The sequence below is a fragment of the Borostomias antarcticus genome (assembly GCF_949987555.1).
Source record: "Borostomias antarcticus genome assembly, chromosome: 2".
Classification (NCBI taxonomy): Eukaryota; Metazoa; Chordata; class Actinopteri; order Stomiiformes; family Stomiidae; genus Borostomias; species Borostomias antarcticus.
In genome coordinates this window covers 7,210,816-7,225,990 of record NC_140235.1, presented here as the reverse complement: position 1 = coordinate 7,225,990, position 15,175 = coordinate 7,210,816, and the positions used below count along the sequence as shown (strand labels likewise).

The following is a 15,175-nucleotide window of genomic DNA, read 5'->3' as shown; positions in this document are numbered from 1 at the left end:
ATCCATCTTCCATCTGATCGGCTGACAGCGCAGAAGAGGAGAAGATTTAAAGACAACTAAAACAAAGTGAAGTAGTTTCCTTGTATGGCTGCATTTCAGTCTTTGTAGTTCGACCAGAAACCTTGGGAGTTCTTATGCGTCAAGATGAAGCAAAATGTTGATATCATGCACTGAAAGGTTTAGCGTTAGTTTTTCTCTTAAGGGTAGCGATTACTCAGATAACACTGGCCTATTCTCATCAGTGATCTGAGTTGCCACTGCTCCAAGACTTCAAAGAGGCACGAACAGGCCTTTCTGGTCTTTCCTAAATATGAGTGCCTTTCATCCGAACTGTTGGACTAATAGTCAATACATAATGAGTGTCCTTGTTTTCGGAGCAATATAACCATTGGTGTGTATGTATTCCTGTGTGCAAGGTTGCATGTGTGACCATTTCCGTCATTCCTTGGACTGCAATCTTGCTTAGTAGAGATTAGATTTGTTATTATTATGTCATTATATGATGTTATTATATGTGTTATTATATGACTAAAAGTTCCTTATAGTGGGTACAATTACTAAAAGAGAGCAAAGAAGCTTTTTGCACACACCATGTCAGATTGGCTTTCTTGCAATATACACTGTATGTACTGTGTATACAGGCACCAAGACTGTCAGTTACGGCTGTGAGTCCTCAGATTATGTGGACAAAGCTTCATCAGAGCGACATAATCATCTATCGAACACAGCCTAGTGCAAAACAATCAATTTTAATCTTAATGGGGCAATTCTGTAAAAATGCTAATGCATGGACAAAAACTAGTTGAATAGTGGAAAGTTAGCTCTGCACAATTCCCGAGGCTAGCAGCTTTGGCTGAACACTGCTTGTGCATACCTGGGACATCAGTGCCTCCGAAGAGGGTATTTTCAACAGCCAGTCTGACAGTCACCAGACTTCGTACAACAGTGACCCCTGAAGCGGGTCACACATCAGTCAGTGGCAAACACTGGCAGCAGTGTCTAAAACGGTCTTCAAGGACAGTGTTGGACGTAAGGTGGACGTCATTCCTGTACTGGTACTGCACTGGAAATGGCTCACAGTGCAAACAAATAGCTCTCCGGGCGATTCCGCCTGGTCAAACTTTGTTGAAATTATTTTAAACCACATACATGGAGGTCTCTTCCAAGAGGGCTATGGTCATCTGCCTCATACTCTATCCATATATACCTCCATATATAGAGATCTTGGTGGGTTTTTATCAAGGGGTGGGGAAAAAAAGTATTCATGTAAGAATCGCAATCCTATCCATCTTTTATGATTATGAATCTATGCACAGATAAAATCTTTTTAAAAGTTTACATTTGCCCATACACAAAATGAGTCTCATCATTTTTGCCAGTTAGCAATGCTAGTGAGTTCAAATGACAACACTAGCATACCTCTGCAAAGTCATGTAAATAATCCTCCAGATAATGACCTCCGCCCCAGCAACAGCTGGGCGTGACGTAGTGTTTTCCGAAGCGTATATGTCCGTACATCCATCTGTCAGCAGGATTACACAGAAAATACTGCACCCATTTTCACAAAACTCTGTGCCAAAAAGGGTGTAGTATAGGCCATCTTAGAACCCATTACATTTTGGAGCGGATCCGTATTACGGAGCGGGTCCGTGAACCGCCCAAACATGGCCAGTCATTCACAGTCATTCATTTTTTGGACCAGGATTATGCAAAAACTACCAGATCAATGTTCATGAAACTCAGTGAGCGGTATAGCATGGGCAACTAACAACCCATTAAACCCTGGAGCAGGTCCGACCCACAGGGCGGGTCCATGAGCCGCCCAAAAAAACACAGCCAGGCCGGCCATTCACCCTCATTCACTTTTTGGACTATGATTACACAAAAAGGACCAGCTTTTCATGAAACTCAGTGGAGGGGTGTAACATGGGCCAATTTAGAACCCATTCAATTTTGGCTTATTTTGTGCTTATGTTTTGCGTCCATCAATTAATAATCTTGAGAATACCTGACAATTGATTTGGCTTTTATGCATTTTAACAATAACAATGTTAATTTATTGCTGTATGTTCTGTTGTTCCTGCTTGCCAGCCATTTGTGTTCCATAGAGCCAGCAATGAGGTTGTTAAAAGTGCTTTAAACAACCACAGTGCTCAATTAACATTATCATCACTAAAACTGATGCAACAAAACAAACCTGATTTACTGGTAAAGCATTAATTAACTGGTATAGTTAATTTTTGCACATTTAGAATGTGCCATGCCTAGAATTTAATAAACTCTTCTTGATCTCAAAAAACAACAGCATTCATTTCATTGGTATTTTCTATGGGTACATCCTTGCTTGCGTTACAGTAGTCTCACGATGCAATTTTTGCATACATTTTTTTTCAATCCTTCAAATTGTTTCCACCCACTTTTAGCGAGGAAACCTGGACGTATGTCTTCAGTCTCTAGTTGAGCGCAATGTTTAGAGACTGACGTGTGAGTGTAGTGTTATAGCTGATGTTAGGCTAACTAATAATTAATCATTCTGGACCTCAAGGGTCTTTATTGGCCACACGTGATCACAACACACGAGTGGGGGGCGACCCAGCACACAACACACGCTCTTAACGTCTTCAGTGGTCGCCGGTGGAAAGTGTCACCTGCTCATCCCATCCAAGCCGTCCTCCTCCAGGGGCAGCCAGGAGAGGTGGGCAGCTATCATTCATAGCACATGGGGACCAAGTCCAAGTGCTCAGTCCAGGTCCTGGTCAGGGACCGGACTGAAGAGCATCAGTTCTTGTGCATATTTTTCATATTGGGTTCTTTGGGAGGGAACCCTTGCAAACACCAGGAGACCATGCAAACTCTGCACAGAAAGGCCCGGAGAGCTTCTACTGTAGCTGAGGCGACAGTACTAGGTACTGTGTCACTATGCCGCACATGAGCTTTAGGCCAGTCCAAACCCTGTGTCTCCTATATCGATACAGCTGTTTCATTGACAATAAATGGTGGGGATTTTTCACTCCTGAGCCCAAGTCTAAAAGTGAATGGAGGTAAATGGGCGTGCGTGTTTGGGCGGCTCTGTGGTGCCCCCCTCAGGTTGCCGTCAGCGGGGGGGCAGTTCGGGGCACTTCAGGCTCTCCCCCTGCACACCCCAGACCAAACCCTGTGTCTCTAGCGGCCCCACATGGGGAACTGTCTTCGCTCTAAGTTTTGTTTTAATTTGTGGATGCGCCCAGTATTTCGGATCCATTCCACAATGTAAAGGGTTCCAAGTTGGCCCATGCTACACCCCTCCACCAAGTTTCATGAACATTGTCTGGTCGTTTTTGCTTAATCCTGCTAACAAATGAACAAACATGTTATGGTCCTGGCCAGTTCGCCCTGCACACTAACCAATGCCCCTGGACACTGAGCCCCTTTCCCCCCACTCTTGCCCCTGACTCTCCTCCCGGTGACTCACTCCTTCCCCCTGGACCCCCCTGGACTCTGAACCCCTCTCCTTAGTGACTCACTGCCCCTCAGATTCCCCCTTGCTCCTAGTACCCCAGCCAGCTTCACTTCAGGTTCCCCCTTGTGTCCCTTGCTCTAGCCCCTCCCTACTCCAGTGGCCAGATATGGTTCTATTGGGGGTACTGGTGTAGCAATAGTCCTCCAGTACCTCCTCTAGTACCTGGTCCCGTTGAGTTCCCGTCTTCCCTCTCCAGTTCCCATGCCCTAGTTCTATTCCAGTCCCAGTCCTAGTCCCTGCATCCTAGATCCTTCTACCCTCTGTGTTGATATTCTGTTACCCTTCACGTTCTGTATCTTGGGTGATGTTCTGAGTATCTCCACACCTGCCCCTCGTTCCTTGATGGTTCTCTCTGTGCCCTCATGTTTTCCTTTGTCCTTGTCAGTCCGTTGTCTATGTTGGTGTTTGCTGTCTGTGCTCCCTCTGTTTATACCTTTTTTGTTTGTATTTTTGGAAATAAACCTTTGAACTGGACTGCCTACCTACGTCCTACATTTGGGTCCTACTCCCACCACCAAACCCCAACACAATAATCAAACAAATCAAGAAACTAACACATGCCTCTTGCCCTGTGTTGTCGCTGGGGCGGAGGTAATAACTAAGTCTGAGAATATACTGTAAAGGTATTGAGTAGGCTTATTTAATAACAGTTAATAAGTAATTAGCCAAATATTAGTTACACACACATCTAATTTACAAGGGAATGCTTAAAGTTTTTCCCTACAGTATCACTGCATATCCAGTCAGAACTAGGGTGGACTGGACAAAAATGCACATTACAGTACTTGATTATTAGAAAGGGTGTCGTCTACAGCTCAACTATGTTTGATCAGGCCAGCAGGCCCTCCTGGTGTGGTGCACGAGAGAGAGATGTGGGAACAACCATAAAAGCCCGACAGGCCTCTAAATAAAGCCCTCATTCAATGGAGAACACAAATAGCTTCCAAAACACAGCTGCTTTTGCCATCCAGACTTCCACTAAATTTGCCAATTAATTTATGCCTTTCCCCATCTTTAAACCTCAGGAATCCCGTGAAAATATGTGGGCAAAATAAACGGCAGCCCCTAAGTATAAACAAAGGTGATAGAAATATTGTTGAGAAAAGGAAACTTGCTTGTCTCCTTTCTCTCCTTACCAACTGCAAGATTGGATTATCAATTCAAATTCCAGTCCAGTCTGACAGAAGATGAGAAAAAATAAAACAGAAGGGGAACATGATCTGGGCTATGTCGCCTCATGTTCCAACCAATCAGAAGGCTCCTACAGTAGGTATCATGAAGAAACCGGTGGTCAGTCTGGTAAGGTGCTGCCACCTGCAGGATGATCTAAGCATCTGGCAGGGATCAATTAATCTACAATCAACATAACCTCACACCATGTCAGTATATGCAGACAAATAAGACTTTGTCGAAAATGTGAACACAGTTGATGTGACTTGCAAAAAAGATCCAGTTTTGTCTCATCTGCCCAAAGGACATTCTCTGAGAAGCTTTGTGGCTTGTCAATATGCATTTTGGCGCACCATCGTTGCTAAAAATACAGTCAAACAAAGTCTGTCCAATGGTAATTTTGAGGTGTAGATGTTTGTTTGAGCTAGAGTCAGCATTTACTTCCCAGCAATTTTTGGGTTGTCAGGTGTGTGGTTAGATGATTACAATTCACCATTGCCATACTAGGTTATCCACGTTCAAGTTTCTGACAACACAAATCTGTTGATTTACACAGTCATTCTACTACTCAAGCTGTGATGTAGACTACAGTCGGAAAGAACAAGAGTGTCGAAAGTGGGCTGGAGGGGTTTTACTAGTGTAAAGATGAAGAAAGTGACAAGGTGAATATCCATCATCTCTGTAATGAAACTTTCATCCCTAGCCAGACATAGACAATTGACGGTGAAGAATTAATGTATAAACTATATGTAGGCCCAAACAATGATTACAAAAGACATGCTTCCCCCAACTTGGCGAGGGGGAAGGTAATCCAATCCCTGATTATCGAGTCTGTCTGTCAAATAACCAGAGAGAAAGTGACATTTCCTCGCTTGTAGTTCGCTTGTTAGCTGAGTGCATTGTTATGCAAGTTTACAGATTCTCCCTTTAAACAAACTAGGAACTGCCATCCAATTCTGTGACATTGCAACCAGAAACAGGACACTAATTATTATAATACTCACCCCTCCCATTGTGATTCCATCAATAAGGGCCACATATGGTTTCGGGTATGTTCCTGACAAGATGGAATACACATAAAAATTATTACACACAAAAGAGAAAAATTATTTAGCTTTGAATGATTGTTTTCAAGATCATAATGCATACCGATAGCATTGTTCAGGATGTATTCCTCTCGGAAGAAATCCTGTGCAATAGGATCGCCTGCCTTCCCTAGTTCTGCTATGGCTAGGGGTAAATACAACTCATTAGAACAGTGAGCACAAACAACATAGTAAGTCAACGATATGAAAGTAAGTGATGGCATTAAAGCTACTACATTTTAAACTACTGTACATGAGTTAATTTGAGTCCTAGTCCCCAACACCCAGGACCAAATCTTGGGTGATTAGGATCTGTGACAAAAAGGGTGGAGAATCAGATATGATTTCCCTCAAGTCTCCCACCACCTGTGCACAGAAAAGCCTTTCCCCTTCTGCTAGCGTTTGAGATTATTCAAATCTCTTGAATAAATAATTATCTTGAAAATCCTGTGCCATAGATCAACTGTTGATCAAATTATATCTTGACACCGGTAATTCTATAACAGATGTTACATGTAGCATATATAGTTGCTCTAAATCCTGAGGTTGCTTACCCCTAATGTCTCCACCAGCACAAAAGGCTTTTCCACCTGTTCCTTTGATAATGACAATATGAGTCTCTTCATCTGCCTGCCATTTCTGCATTAGACACACATGAAAAGAGTTTAGTGTCTACAGTACATCTTACAATACAATCTTTAGACAGTTGTTGCTTCACAGCCTGGATTTAAAATGGATTAAATAAATATTTTACACCTTTATATAAACATTGGAACCTACTTTCAAATTTGGTCAAAATTTAAATCAATACAAATATATTTTCCTTTTTTTCCTCACTTGGTAGTGGTACTATAGGGTCCAATGTGTAAACAAAGATTTAATTCATTTTAAATCCAGACTGTAAGGTGAAAATCTTGAAAATTAGATATACTTTGTCATTTGAGCATTAACATCAAAATATTAAATACGCTGGTGTTGTACTGGGCAGTTAGCCCGGTAAACCAGACTCATCGCAAAGAAATTGCAATGAGTCTAGTTTACCAGGCTACTGGACAGTACCATTGAAATTAAATAACAAACACACTACTTATTTTGCTTATTCGATCATTAAAATGATATGCAATATATTACTTTGAATTTGTTGTTACAAAACATGCATCCATTTAGGAAAAGGAACTGCAAATACGATATTCTTTATCATTTGACCATTTGAAATTAAGACTGAAATAAGTTCCATAGAAATCCAACAACAGAGTCCCAATGTTCAGTATATGAAATGGCAAAGGTTCAGACACTATCTACATTCCTGTGGGTTAACCTTTAGTGCCTTTTCACCTGTGAGTACATCAGTACTGAGTAACTGAGATAGTTAGAACAACACTTTACATTTGACCCATGGCCTAGTGGTGGTCAATGTAGCTTTCTCACCTTGAGCTGGGGGTATATGTGTCGGATCATTGGCAGGTTGAGGGCATTCAGAGCTTTTGGGCGGTTCAGTGTGATCACCCCAGCATTGCCCACCCGTTCCAGCAGAACCTCTGGTCCAGCTTCACTGGACATCTGCTCCGGAGCAAACACAAGGCAGATCACAAAACTAACAAATGGAAGTTGACACCTCAACAAATGGACTTTCAGGCTGCTTATACCCATATATATATGTCTGTGTATGACAGACACTCACTCAAACTCCCGCCTGTCAAAGTAAGAAAAACGTTGGCTGGTCTGACGTTAGTGCTTACCATGTGTCCTTGAATTCTTTGTAACCTGCAGAGGGATCTCAGTCTAAGAGAACACAATTTGAACATAATTTAATAATATTGACAAATCATTAAAACAAGTAGCCTACCTAGCTAGCTATGTTTCCTAACTTAGCTAGTCTATGTTACTTTGGGCACATAGATAACGTTAGCTGAGTGGACCGGATTCAGGGCTCCGTAATACAGTCGTTGTCCTTGAAACAGGTCGAGCAACAGGTAGCTAGCGTAACTAATTAGCTACGGAGATACGTTACAGTTAGCTAGTTATGGATAATGTTAGCACTAGCTAGCTAGCAAAATTAGCGACGCTAACATGGGGATACTACGCTGCACAACATTGTAGTTAAACCGCTAAATGACGTGTTCATTGGATAATATGTTCTTCTAAAACGTACCTTTGAGTAGCATTCAAAATTGTTATTGACATGGTGAATCAACTAGCTATTTGTTCTGCAACTTGGTTGACACAGCTAACTCGCTTGCTTGCTCCTTTGCTTGTTCTCAATCTCGACGTCATCAGTGTGTGCAAAGCGGTCCTTACGGTGTGTGCATGAGCTGGGGTGAGTTCAATGTGAAAACGCTGTGCACAATAACTCCATCTCATCTCCCCGCGAGGAGAGCCTGCCAACTGCACCCGATCGGTTCCAGATGCCAGATTGGATCCAATTCATGGGTACCAAATGTAGTCCAAGATCTGCCATATTTGTGCCCTATACAGGTGTGTCAATTTGTCTGATTGCATAGGATTCTATGCACTAGAGGCAATTAGACCACTGTGGAGGACACAAAGATGGCAGGTCTAGGACTACATTTGGTACCCATGTATAGGGAGGGAAAGTGAAAACATGCGCCCCTAGCGGATTTGTTCCTATCGGAGAGGAGTTTCAATGTAAACTCCCATAGACCGGATTTTCTAATAATTACTACGAAGCCATTTCGGTGAAGTTATCAAAACAAAAACTTGTGAATGTCTTTACAGTAATAACCTACTAACTGAGAATTTCAAACGGTATTTCGCCTTCTTTCAAATTTTGGAAATTGCTCCATTCGTTTCATAAATGGACTACAAAGCCGGGCGTGTTATGCTTATGCGTACGTCACTCATGAGAAAAATGCTGTGCTTTGCGCCAGATTGCTCCCATCGGTATCAGACGAATGGTTGCAATTTCTACTCATTTCCAAGAGATCCCAAAGAGCTGGAAAGATGGATACAAATAAGTTGAGTTGCATTGCATATGGACAGTGCTACATTGTGAAATGTCATAAACAAAGCCTCCTATTAACGTGAGCTGGTTAGGATGGTATTAGCTGGTCAGACTGGTCTTAGCTGGTCTGATCCGCAGGTGTTTTCGTAGGTGTACTGATTTGTAATTTGTAATTTGGTTGTATTGTGTTAGACGTTAGCTGGTAGAGTCAGCAAGATCGCAGAGGCGCACAAAATTACGTCATGTTTGTAGTTCTTTACCACCTCGTTACAAAAAATATATACATAATTCGGATTGTGATTGAAAATTAACTATGATCACCACAATAAATAAAGTTTGTCTCCAAGTATATCATATTTAATGCATTCTACTAACTTTTCGATGTATACCGAGATATAATTTTTCTGAAAATGTGCTATGATAAATCCCATTCATTCTCTCTGCATTAGGAACACTACCGCTAGGGGGCGATGAGATTACTTTCCCTCCCTATAGCATCCGCACATGCGCGCCCGTTCCATCACTTTGTACGGCAACACCACTTGACAAACTTGATAATGGAACAGGGCTGCGTTTCCCAGATTCGCCGAACTTCTCCGCGCTACGACGCTTCTCAAGGTATACCTTGGCTTAAGAAGGTTCTGGGAAACGAATCGCCACCTAGAGGTGGGACCTAACGACGTTCTTAAGAAGCACGTAGCGCTACGATGCCTTAACGATGCCTCTGGGAAACGCGTCCCAGATCGGGACTGACAACCACAAACTCGATACCCGACACGTTCTGCAATCCGAGAATACAATGTGGCGAACAGTTATTCAGCTAGCTAACGTTAGCTACATATTGTAGCGAACTAGGTTCTACATCGTGGAGCTACGCCCCATAGGGGGGCGCTAGCGCTCCCATTGCTCCTCGCATTATCCTCGGGTAAGCGAGTGAGTGATCTGTGTGCGCTGTCGACGCAGCCGGGCTGCCTCACCATCACTGGGGACGGCAGTAAGGCCGTTCTGAGGCCCAACCCGGTTTTCCTGCCCAAGGTGGTTAGGCACTCTTATAGTGCTAGGCCTCTGGAGCTGCGTGCCTTTTCTCCTCCTCCGCACTGCTCGGTGGAGGGCGCCCGGTTGCATCTCTTGTGCCCGGTCCGTGCGCTCTCTGTTTACATTAGGCGCACGGCCTCGTTCAGGACCACGCCTCAGCTGCTCGTATGCTACGGTGCGGGCAAGCTGGGCTCCCCCCTTTCCAAGCAGCGCCTCTCTCGCTGGCTTTGTGAGGGCATCTCTGCTGCGTATACCGCGGCAGGTCGCCCTTTGCCTGGCCGGGTGCGCGCGCACTCCACTAGAGGAGTTGCCGCTTCGGTTGCGCTCTTTCAAGGGGTGTGTGTGGAGGATATCTGTGCTGCGGCGTCCTGGGCGTCGCCGTCGCCTTTTATCCGCTTCTATCTACTGGATGTGCCATCTAGCTCCCTGGCAGACTCTGTCCTGAGTGTCGCTGCTGGGGCCACGCCCTGAGAGGGCGTGGCTGTGTTGGTCGGGGCTGTGCTTGGTAACTTCCCGGCCAATTTTACTTGCATGTTTATGCAGCTTGACCATTGTTCCGCCCCCTGTGCGGGGTGCGCGGCCTTTGGTTTCTAGCTCCTGGTGGACACCAGGGGACCCTTGCGTTCCGTTTGCGGTCCTTTGCCTCGTCCGCCCGTCTTATTGCCTGACCGGCCCTCCGTTGGGGTTCGGGTGGAGGGAGTTGCACTTTACTACTGTGTGGTGCTTGTGTACTCCCTTGCCTCCAGTGGGTTGATGTTTTTATGTCGGCCTGGCCCGCGTACATTGTGGGCATCGCTGGAGCTCCGCCTATTACCAATAGGAGCGCTAGCGCCCCCCTATGGGGCGTAGCTCCACGATGTAGAGGAACGTAGAGGGATGTACGGGGGATGTACGAGGGCCTAGTGGGGCTGCGTCAGTGTATGCACATGAAGAGGCCACCGACGTGTAGCGGTAGCCCTTGTATCGCTCACAACGCAAGGAAAAGGAGCATCGCTCTCATATGCAAATGAGGCAGACGGCTGAAGTAGCGGAGCCCAGTCATTGTATGCAAATGAGGCCGCTGCCGACATAGACTCAGTCTGTGTGGAGGCAGACGCCTTTGAACTTGCCGCGAAAAGTCGGGGAATCTTGCTCCCATATGCAAATGAGGCAGACGACCCATACCGATGCAGCCCAACGGAGGGAACCAATGACGTACGATCATTCAAATTTGAAGTATAGCAGAGCGAGCGCTCAACTTCAAATGAAGTTCGCTTAACGGTCCTAACGACATCAACCGTCTCTCGGGCTGTGTGCGAGAGTAGCTTAGTCGAACGAGACACAGGGGCTTCATTTCCCAGCCGTTCACGATGGTGCGGTACACGAATACCTGCGCTCACCGTAGAAGTAGCAGAGAACGCCTTCCCAGTATTACACACCAAGCGAGACACAGGATTAACTCTCTGGCGAGCATTTCTCTTGGAAACGGAAAGTTTAGCTGCCGAAAGCTGACCCGTGGAGGGGGAAGGCTGCCCGACAAACTTCCTTGATATCCCCGCCGGGGTAGGAAGAGTAGCCAGGCTAGCGCTAGCTAACTGAGTGGATGAACTGGCCCGTAGTTTACTTGAGACATGATAACGGGGCAGAACAGCGCTACCCTCCACCGACTTAATTCTCTCGGCAGAGCGAAGGGGCAGGCGCAACCATCTCAGAACCAGAACCCAGAGACACATTAATCATAGCATCAGACTGTCGAGCATGGAAATGACACAAGTGACCACCGGTGTACACATGAACATGCTCTTTATTGTGCGAACCCCTAATACAGGGACCACAACCATCCTCTAACGTGAGGGGAGGGCCATAGGGAACAATAGCAGCCTGAGCAGACGTTAATTGTCACGCATTAGTGCCGGGCTTCTTTCTCTTCCACTGCGGAGCAGGACCTTGGCGAGCGGTGGAAGGAGCATGGGGAGCCTGAGCGGATCGCTGGTTCGCGGGAGGGGGACCGGGGGCAGCCCTCGGAGGGGCGGACCTCGCCGTCCTCTTCCTCCTCTTTACGGGGGCACGGGAGGCAGCAGACTGGGTCCTCTTGACCCCGAGATGCCTGGCCACCAGCTTGGACTGCTCCTCAACTTTGCCGAGGCGTTCCAGGGTTTCGCCAGCGGCAGAGCCGAACAGCCCGGACCGGTAGATGGGAGCGTTCAGCAGAGCCGTGCGAGCTGTGTCGTTCACAGAGGAGACGCCCAGCCACAGCAGGCGATGGTGCACCACAGCGTTAGCCATGACGCGGCCAGTGCAGATCGCGGCAGCCTGGCATGGCTGCATGGCCGCTCCAGCCGCAGCTTGGAGGTCGGGAACCCGTTCGGGCGATGGCGAGGCGCCGCTGCTCAACTCCGATGCCAGGGTAGTGACCAGGATGGAGATGAAGGAAACGGCGGCCGTGGCCTGGGCAGCGAGGACATACATGCGGTTTGGAGAGGGTAGCCGCCTGTCGGTCTCGCGCCCCGGGAAGCTGAGGCTTCTTGGTATTGCTCCACGCAGCCGCACCAGGAGCGAAGTGGGCGGCAAAGGAGGGCTCGAGCGCCGGGATGCCACCGGAGATGTCGCGTTCATAGCCGGACACACGCGTGGCGTCAGTCCAGGCGCGAACCGGGGCCTTAGCCTGCTCGAGAGGCGCCACCCAGGTACTCTCGACAAACTTGTCGATATGTTCCATGACAGGGAGGGGCCGCTTGATTCTCCGCGTCGAGAGCTCGAAGCAAGAAATGCCCCAGAGGTTGGTGCAACTCGCCTCAGGCTCTGACGGGAGGGGGATTCCGATGGAGACCGCCGCGCGCTCAAGTATACCGGGGAACACCCTCCGGAATACGAGCGGCTTGGCCCCACCGGAATCCTGGGGCTCATCGTCTGGGGGGCCGCCCTCGCCGCCGGCGGGGGGCTCGGAACCAGACACAGATGAGCCCGTGCGTGGGGAGGGGCCCTGAGAGGCGGGCAACTCCCCACTGTCCTCCGAGTCACTACTATCCCCAGAGTCGTCGTCGGAAGGCCCGGACTTGCAGGAGGGGAGAGGACAGGGGACGGTACTCCGTGCGCGCCAGAAGTCCAGGCGGGCACGCCTGAATTCAGAGGGCAGCAGCGCGCACTGGGAGCACGGCGGGTTGGGAGAGACTCCCTCTTCAGCGTGGCTCTTCCCCAGGCACGCCACACACCGGTCGTGGCGGTCGTCCGGGTCCAAGGCACCACAGCCGCAGTCCTCGACCCGCGGGGCATCTTCCAGAAGAGGAGGGGCCGGGCCGTCTATAGGGGGTCCAGCAGCGCCGGAGTCCCTCAGAGGTAGGTCGCCGCCGTTCTTCTCGCTCTTCTTCGTTTTCTTCATAATTCTTCAGAAGGCTTCCTTCAGGTGCTTGATAGCTCGTCTGAAAATGGGAGAGCAGATTGCTGGGGTTTAGCCACCTTTATAGTAGGTGGGGGGTCTGTGATTGGTTAGGACGATAAGAGTACATGTTTATCTTCAGATTGGTTGTTGGCATGCCAACATGGGTTACCAATAGGAGCGCTAGCGCCCCCCTATGGGGCGTAGCTCCACGATGTAGAACATGCGCCCCTAGCGGATTTGTTCCTATCGGAGAGGAGTTTCAATGTAAACTCCCATAGACCGGATTTTCTAATAATTACTACGAAGCCATTTCGGTGAAGTTATCAAAACAAAAACTTGTGAATGTCTTTACAGTAATAACCTACTAACTGAGAATTTCAAACGGTATCTCGCCTTCTTTCAAATTTTGGAAATTGCTCCATTCGTTTCATAAATGGACTACAAAGCCGGGCGTGTTATGCTTATGCGTACGTCACTCATGAGAGAAATGCTGTGCTTTGCGCCAGATTGCTCCCATCGGTATGAGACGAATGGTTGCAATTTCTACTAATTTCCAAGAGATCCCAAAGAGCTGGAAAGATGGATACAAATAAGTTGAGTTGCATTGCATATGGACAGTGCAACGTTGTGAAATGTCATAAACAAAGCCTCCTATTAACGTGAGCTGGTTAGGATGGTATTAGCTGGTCAGACTGGTCTTAGCTGGTCTGATCCGCAGGTGTTTTCGTAGGTGTACTGATTTGTAATTTGTAATTTGGTTGTATTGTGTTAGACGTTAGCTGGTAGAGTCAGCAAACTCGCAGAGGCGCACAAAATTACGTCATGTTTGTAGTTCTTTACCACCTCGTTACAAAAAATATATACATAATTCGGATTGTGATTGAAAATTAACTATGATCACCAGAATAAATAAAGTTTGTCTCCAAGTATATCATATTTAATGCATTCTACTAACTTTTCGATGTATACCGAGATATAATTTTTCTGAAAATGTGCTATGATAAATCCCATTCATTCTCTCTGCATTAGGAACACTACCGCTAGGGGGCGATGAGATTACTTTCCCTCCCTATAGCATCCGCACATGCGCGCCCGTTCCATCACTTTGTACGGCAACACCACTTGACAAACTTGATAATGGGACTGACAACCACAAACTCGATACCCGACACGTTCTGCAATCCGAGAATACAATGTGGCGAACAGTTATTCAGCTAGCTAACGTTAGCTACATATTGTAGCGAACTAGGTTCGCTAGCTAGCCAGGACGGCTAGCGGACTGCACCCTAGATAATAAACATATCCCAGCAGGCAGCACGGCCTATGTTCCAGGCCTGAAATATTAATCTAAAAAAGCACAGTAACGAACGTTATATTTTGTTAAAGGATGTGTTAGCAAAAGTGTTGTTATCTAAGAAAACAGTTGCTGGCTAGTTTGAGAAAAGCAACCATAAACGTCTTTAGCCATTTGATAGGTTCCCAGCTGCGAGAGTGGGGATGGGGCAAATTAAACTAGTAATTTGCTAATGTTAAAATGCAAAATTGCTAATATGGACAAATAGACCCTGCTGACGTGCTAGTTGAAAATAAACATGTGTAACAACATTAGTGACCTGTTTGAAGAATCCATCATTAGTCCATGTTACTATATGTAAACAAGTTGATGACAGTTAAAGCTCAATGAGATAGGATTTTTATAGTTCAATATTCACCTTTACTTGCTATTAGTTTATGAATTGGTCTTAGCAAGACCCCAAAAATCATTTTCGTGACATGAGACTCCATGAGACCCTGTGAATTTATTATTCTAGAATTTCAGTGTAGTACACTGCATGGAGGTATAATATAAACCGTATATCCCAGGCGCAAGGGTCCATCCACCGCGGAGGCCACCTTCTCCAGGTAGCCCTTTCGCCCCGTGCCCTTTCGTCCTGGGCTGGTCCAATTCTGGGCGCGAGGGGATCGTCGTCACTCAAGGGGGGCGGCGTCGACTCGGGGTAGTCCCAATTCCCCTGCATGCTGTTGGGTACAGCACCCGCTGTGTCCCTGCCCTCTCCCTGCCCTGA

General features: G+C 46.8%; 1 protein-coding gene across 2 annotated transcripts in view; it reads right to left on the bottom strand.

The window, feature by feature from the left end:
* Positions 1–8,020, bottom strand: part of hibch (3-hydroxyisobutyryl-CoA hydrolase) — a 30,967-nt gene extending 22,947 nt beyond the window's left edge. Inside the window, exons 1-6 of one of the 2 annotated variants that reach the window (XM_084457992.1) lie at positions 7,907–8,020; positions 7,494–7,536; positions 7,183–7,314; positions 6,309–6,393; positions 5,819–5,899; positions 5,674–5,726 (exon numbers count right to left, since the gene is read on the bottom strand). In XM_084457992.1, coding sequence (XP_084314118.1) covers positions 5,674–5,726; positions 5,819–5,899; positions 6,309–6,393; positions 7,183–7,314; positions 7,494–7,536; positions 7,907–7,938 — 426 coding nt within the window. In that variant the 5' untranslated portion in view covers positions 7,939–8,020. The remainder of the gene's footprint in view (positions 1–5,673; positions 5,727–5,818; positions 5,900–6,308; positions 6,394–7,182; positions 7,315–7,493; positions 7,537–7,906) is intronic. The other variant, XM_084457993.1, reaches the window with a different exon arrangement.
* Positions 8,021–15,175: the final 7,155 nt, after the last annotated feature.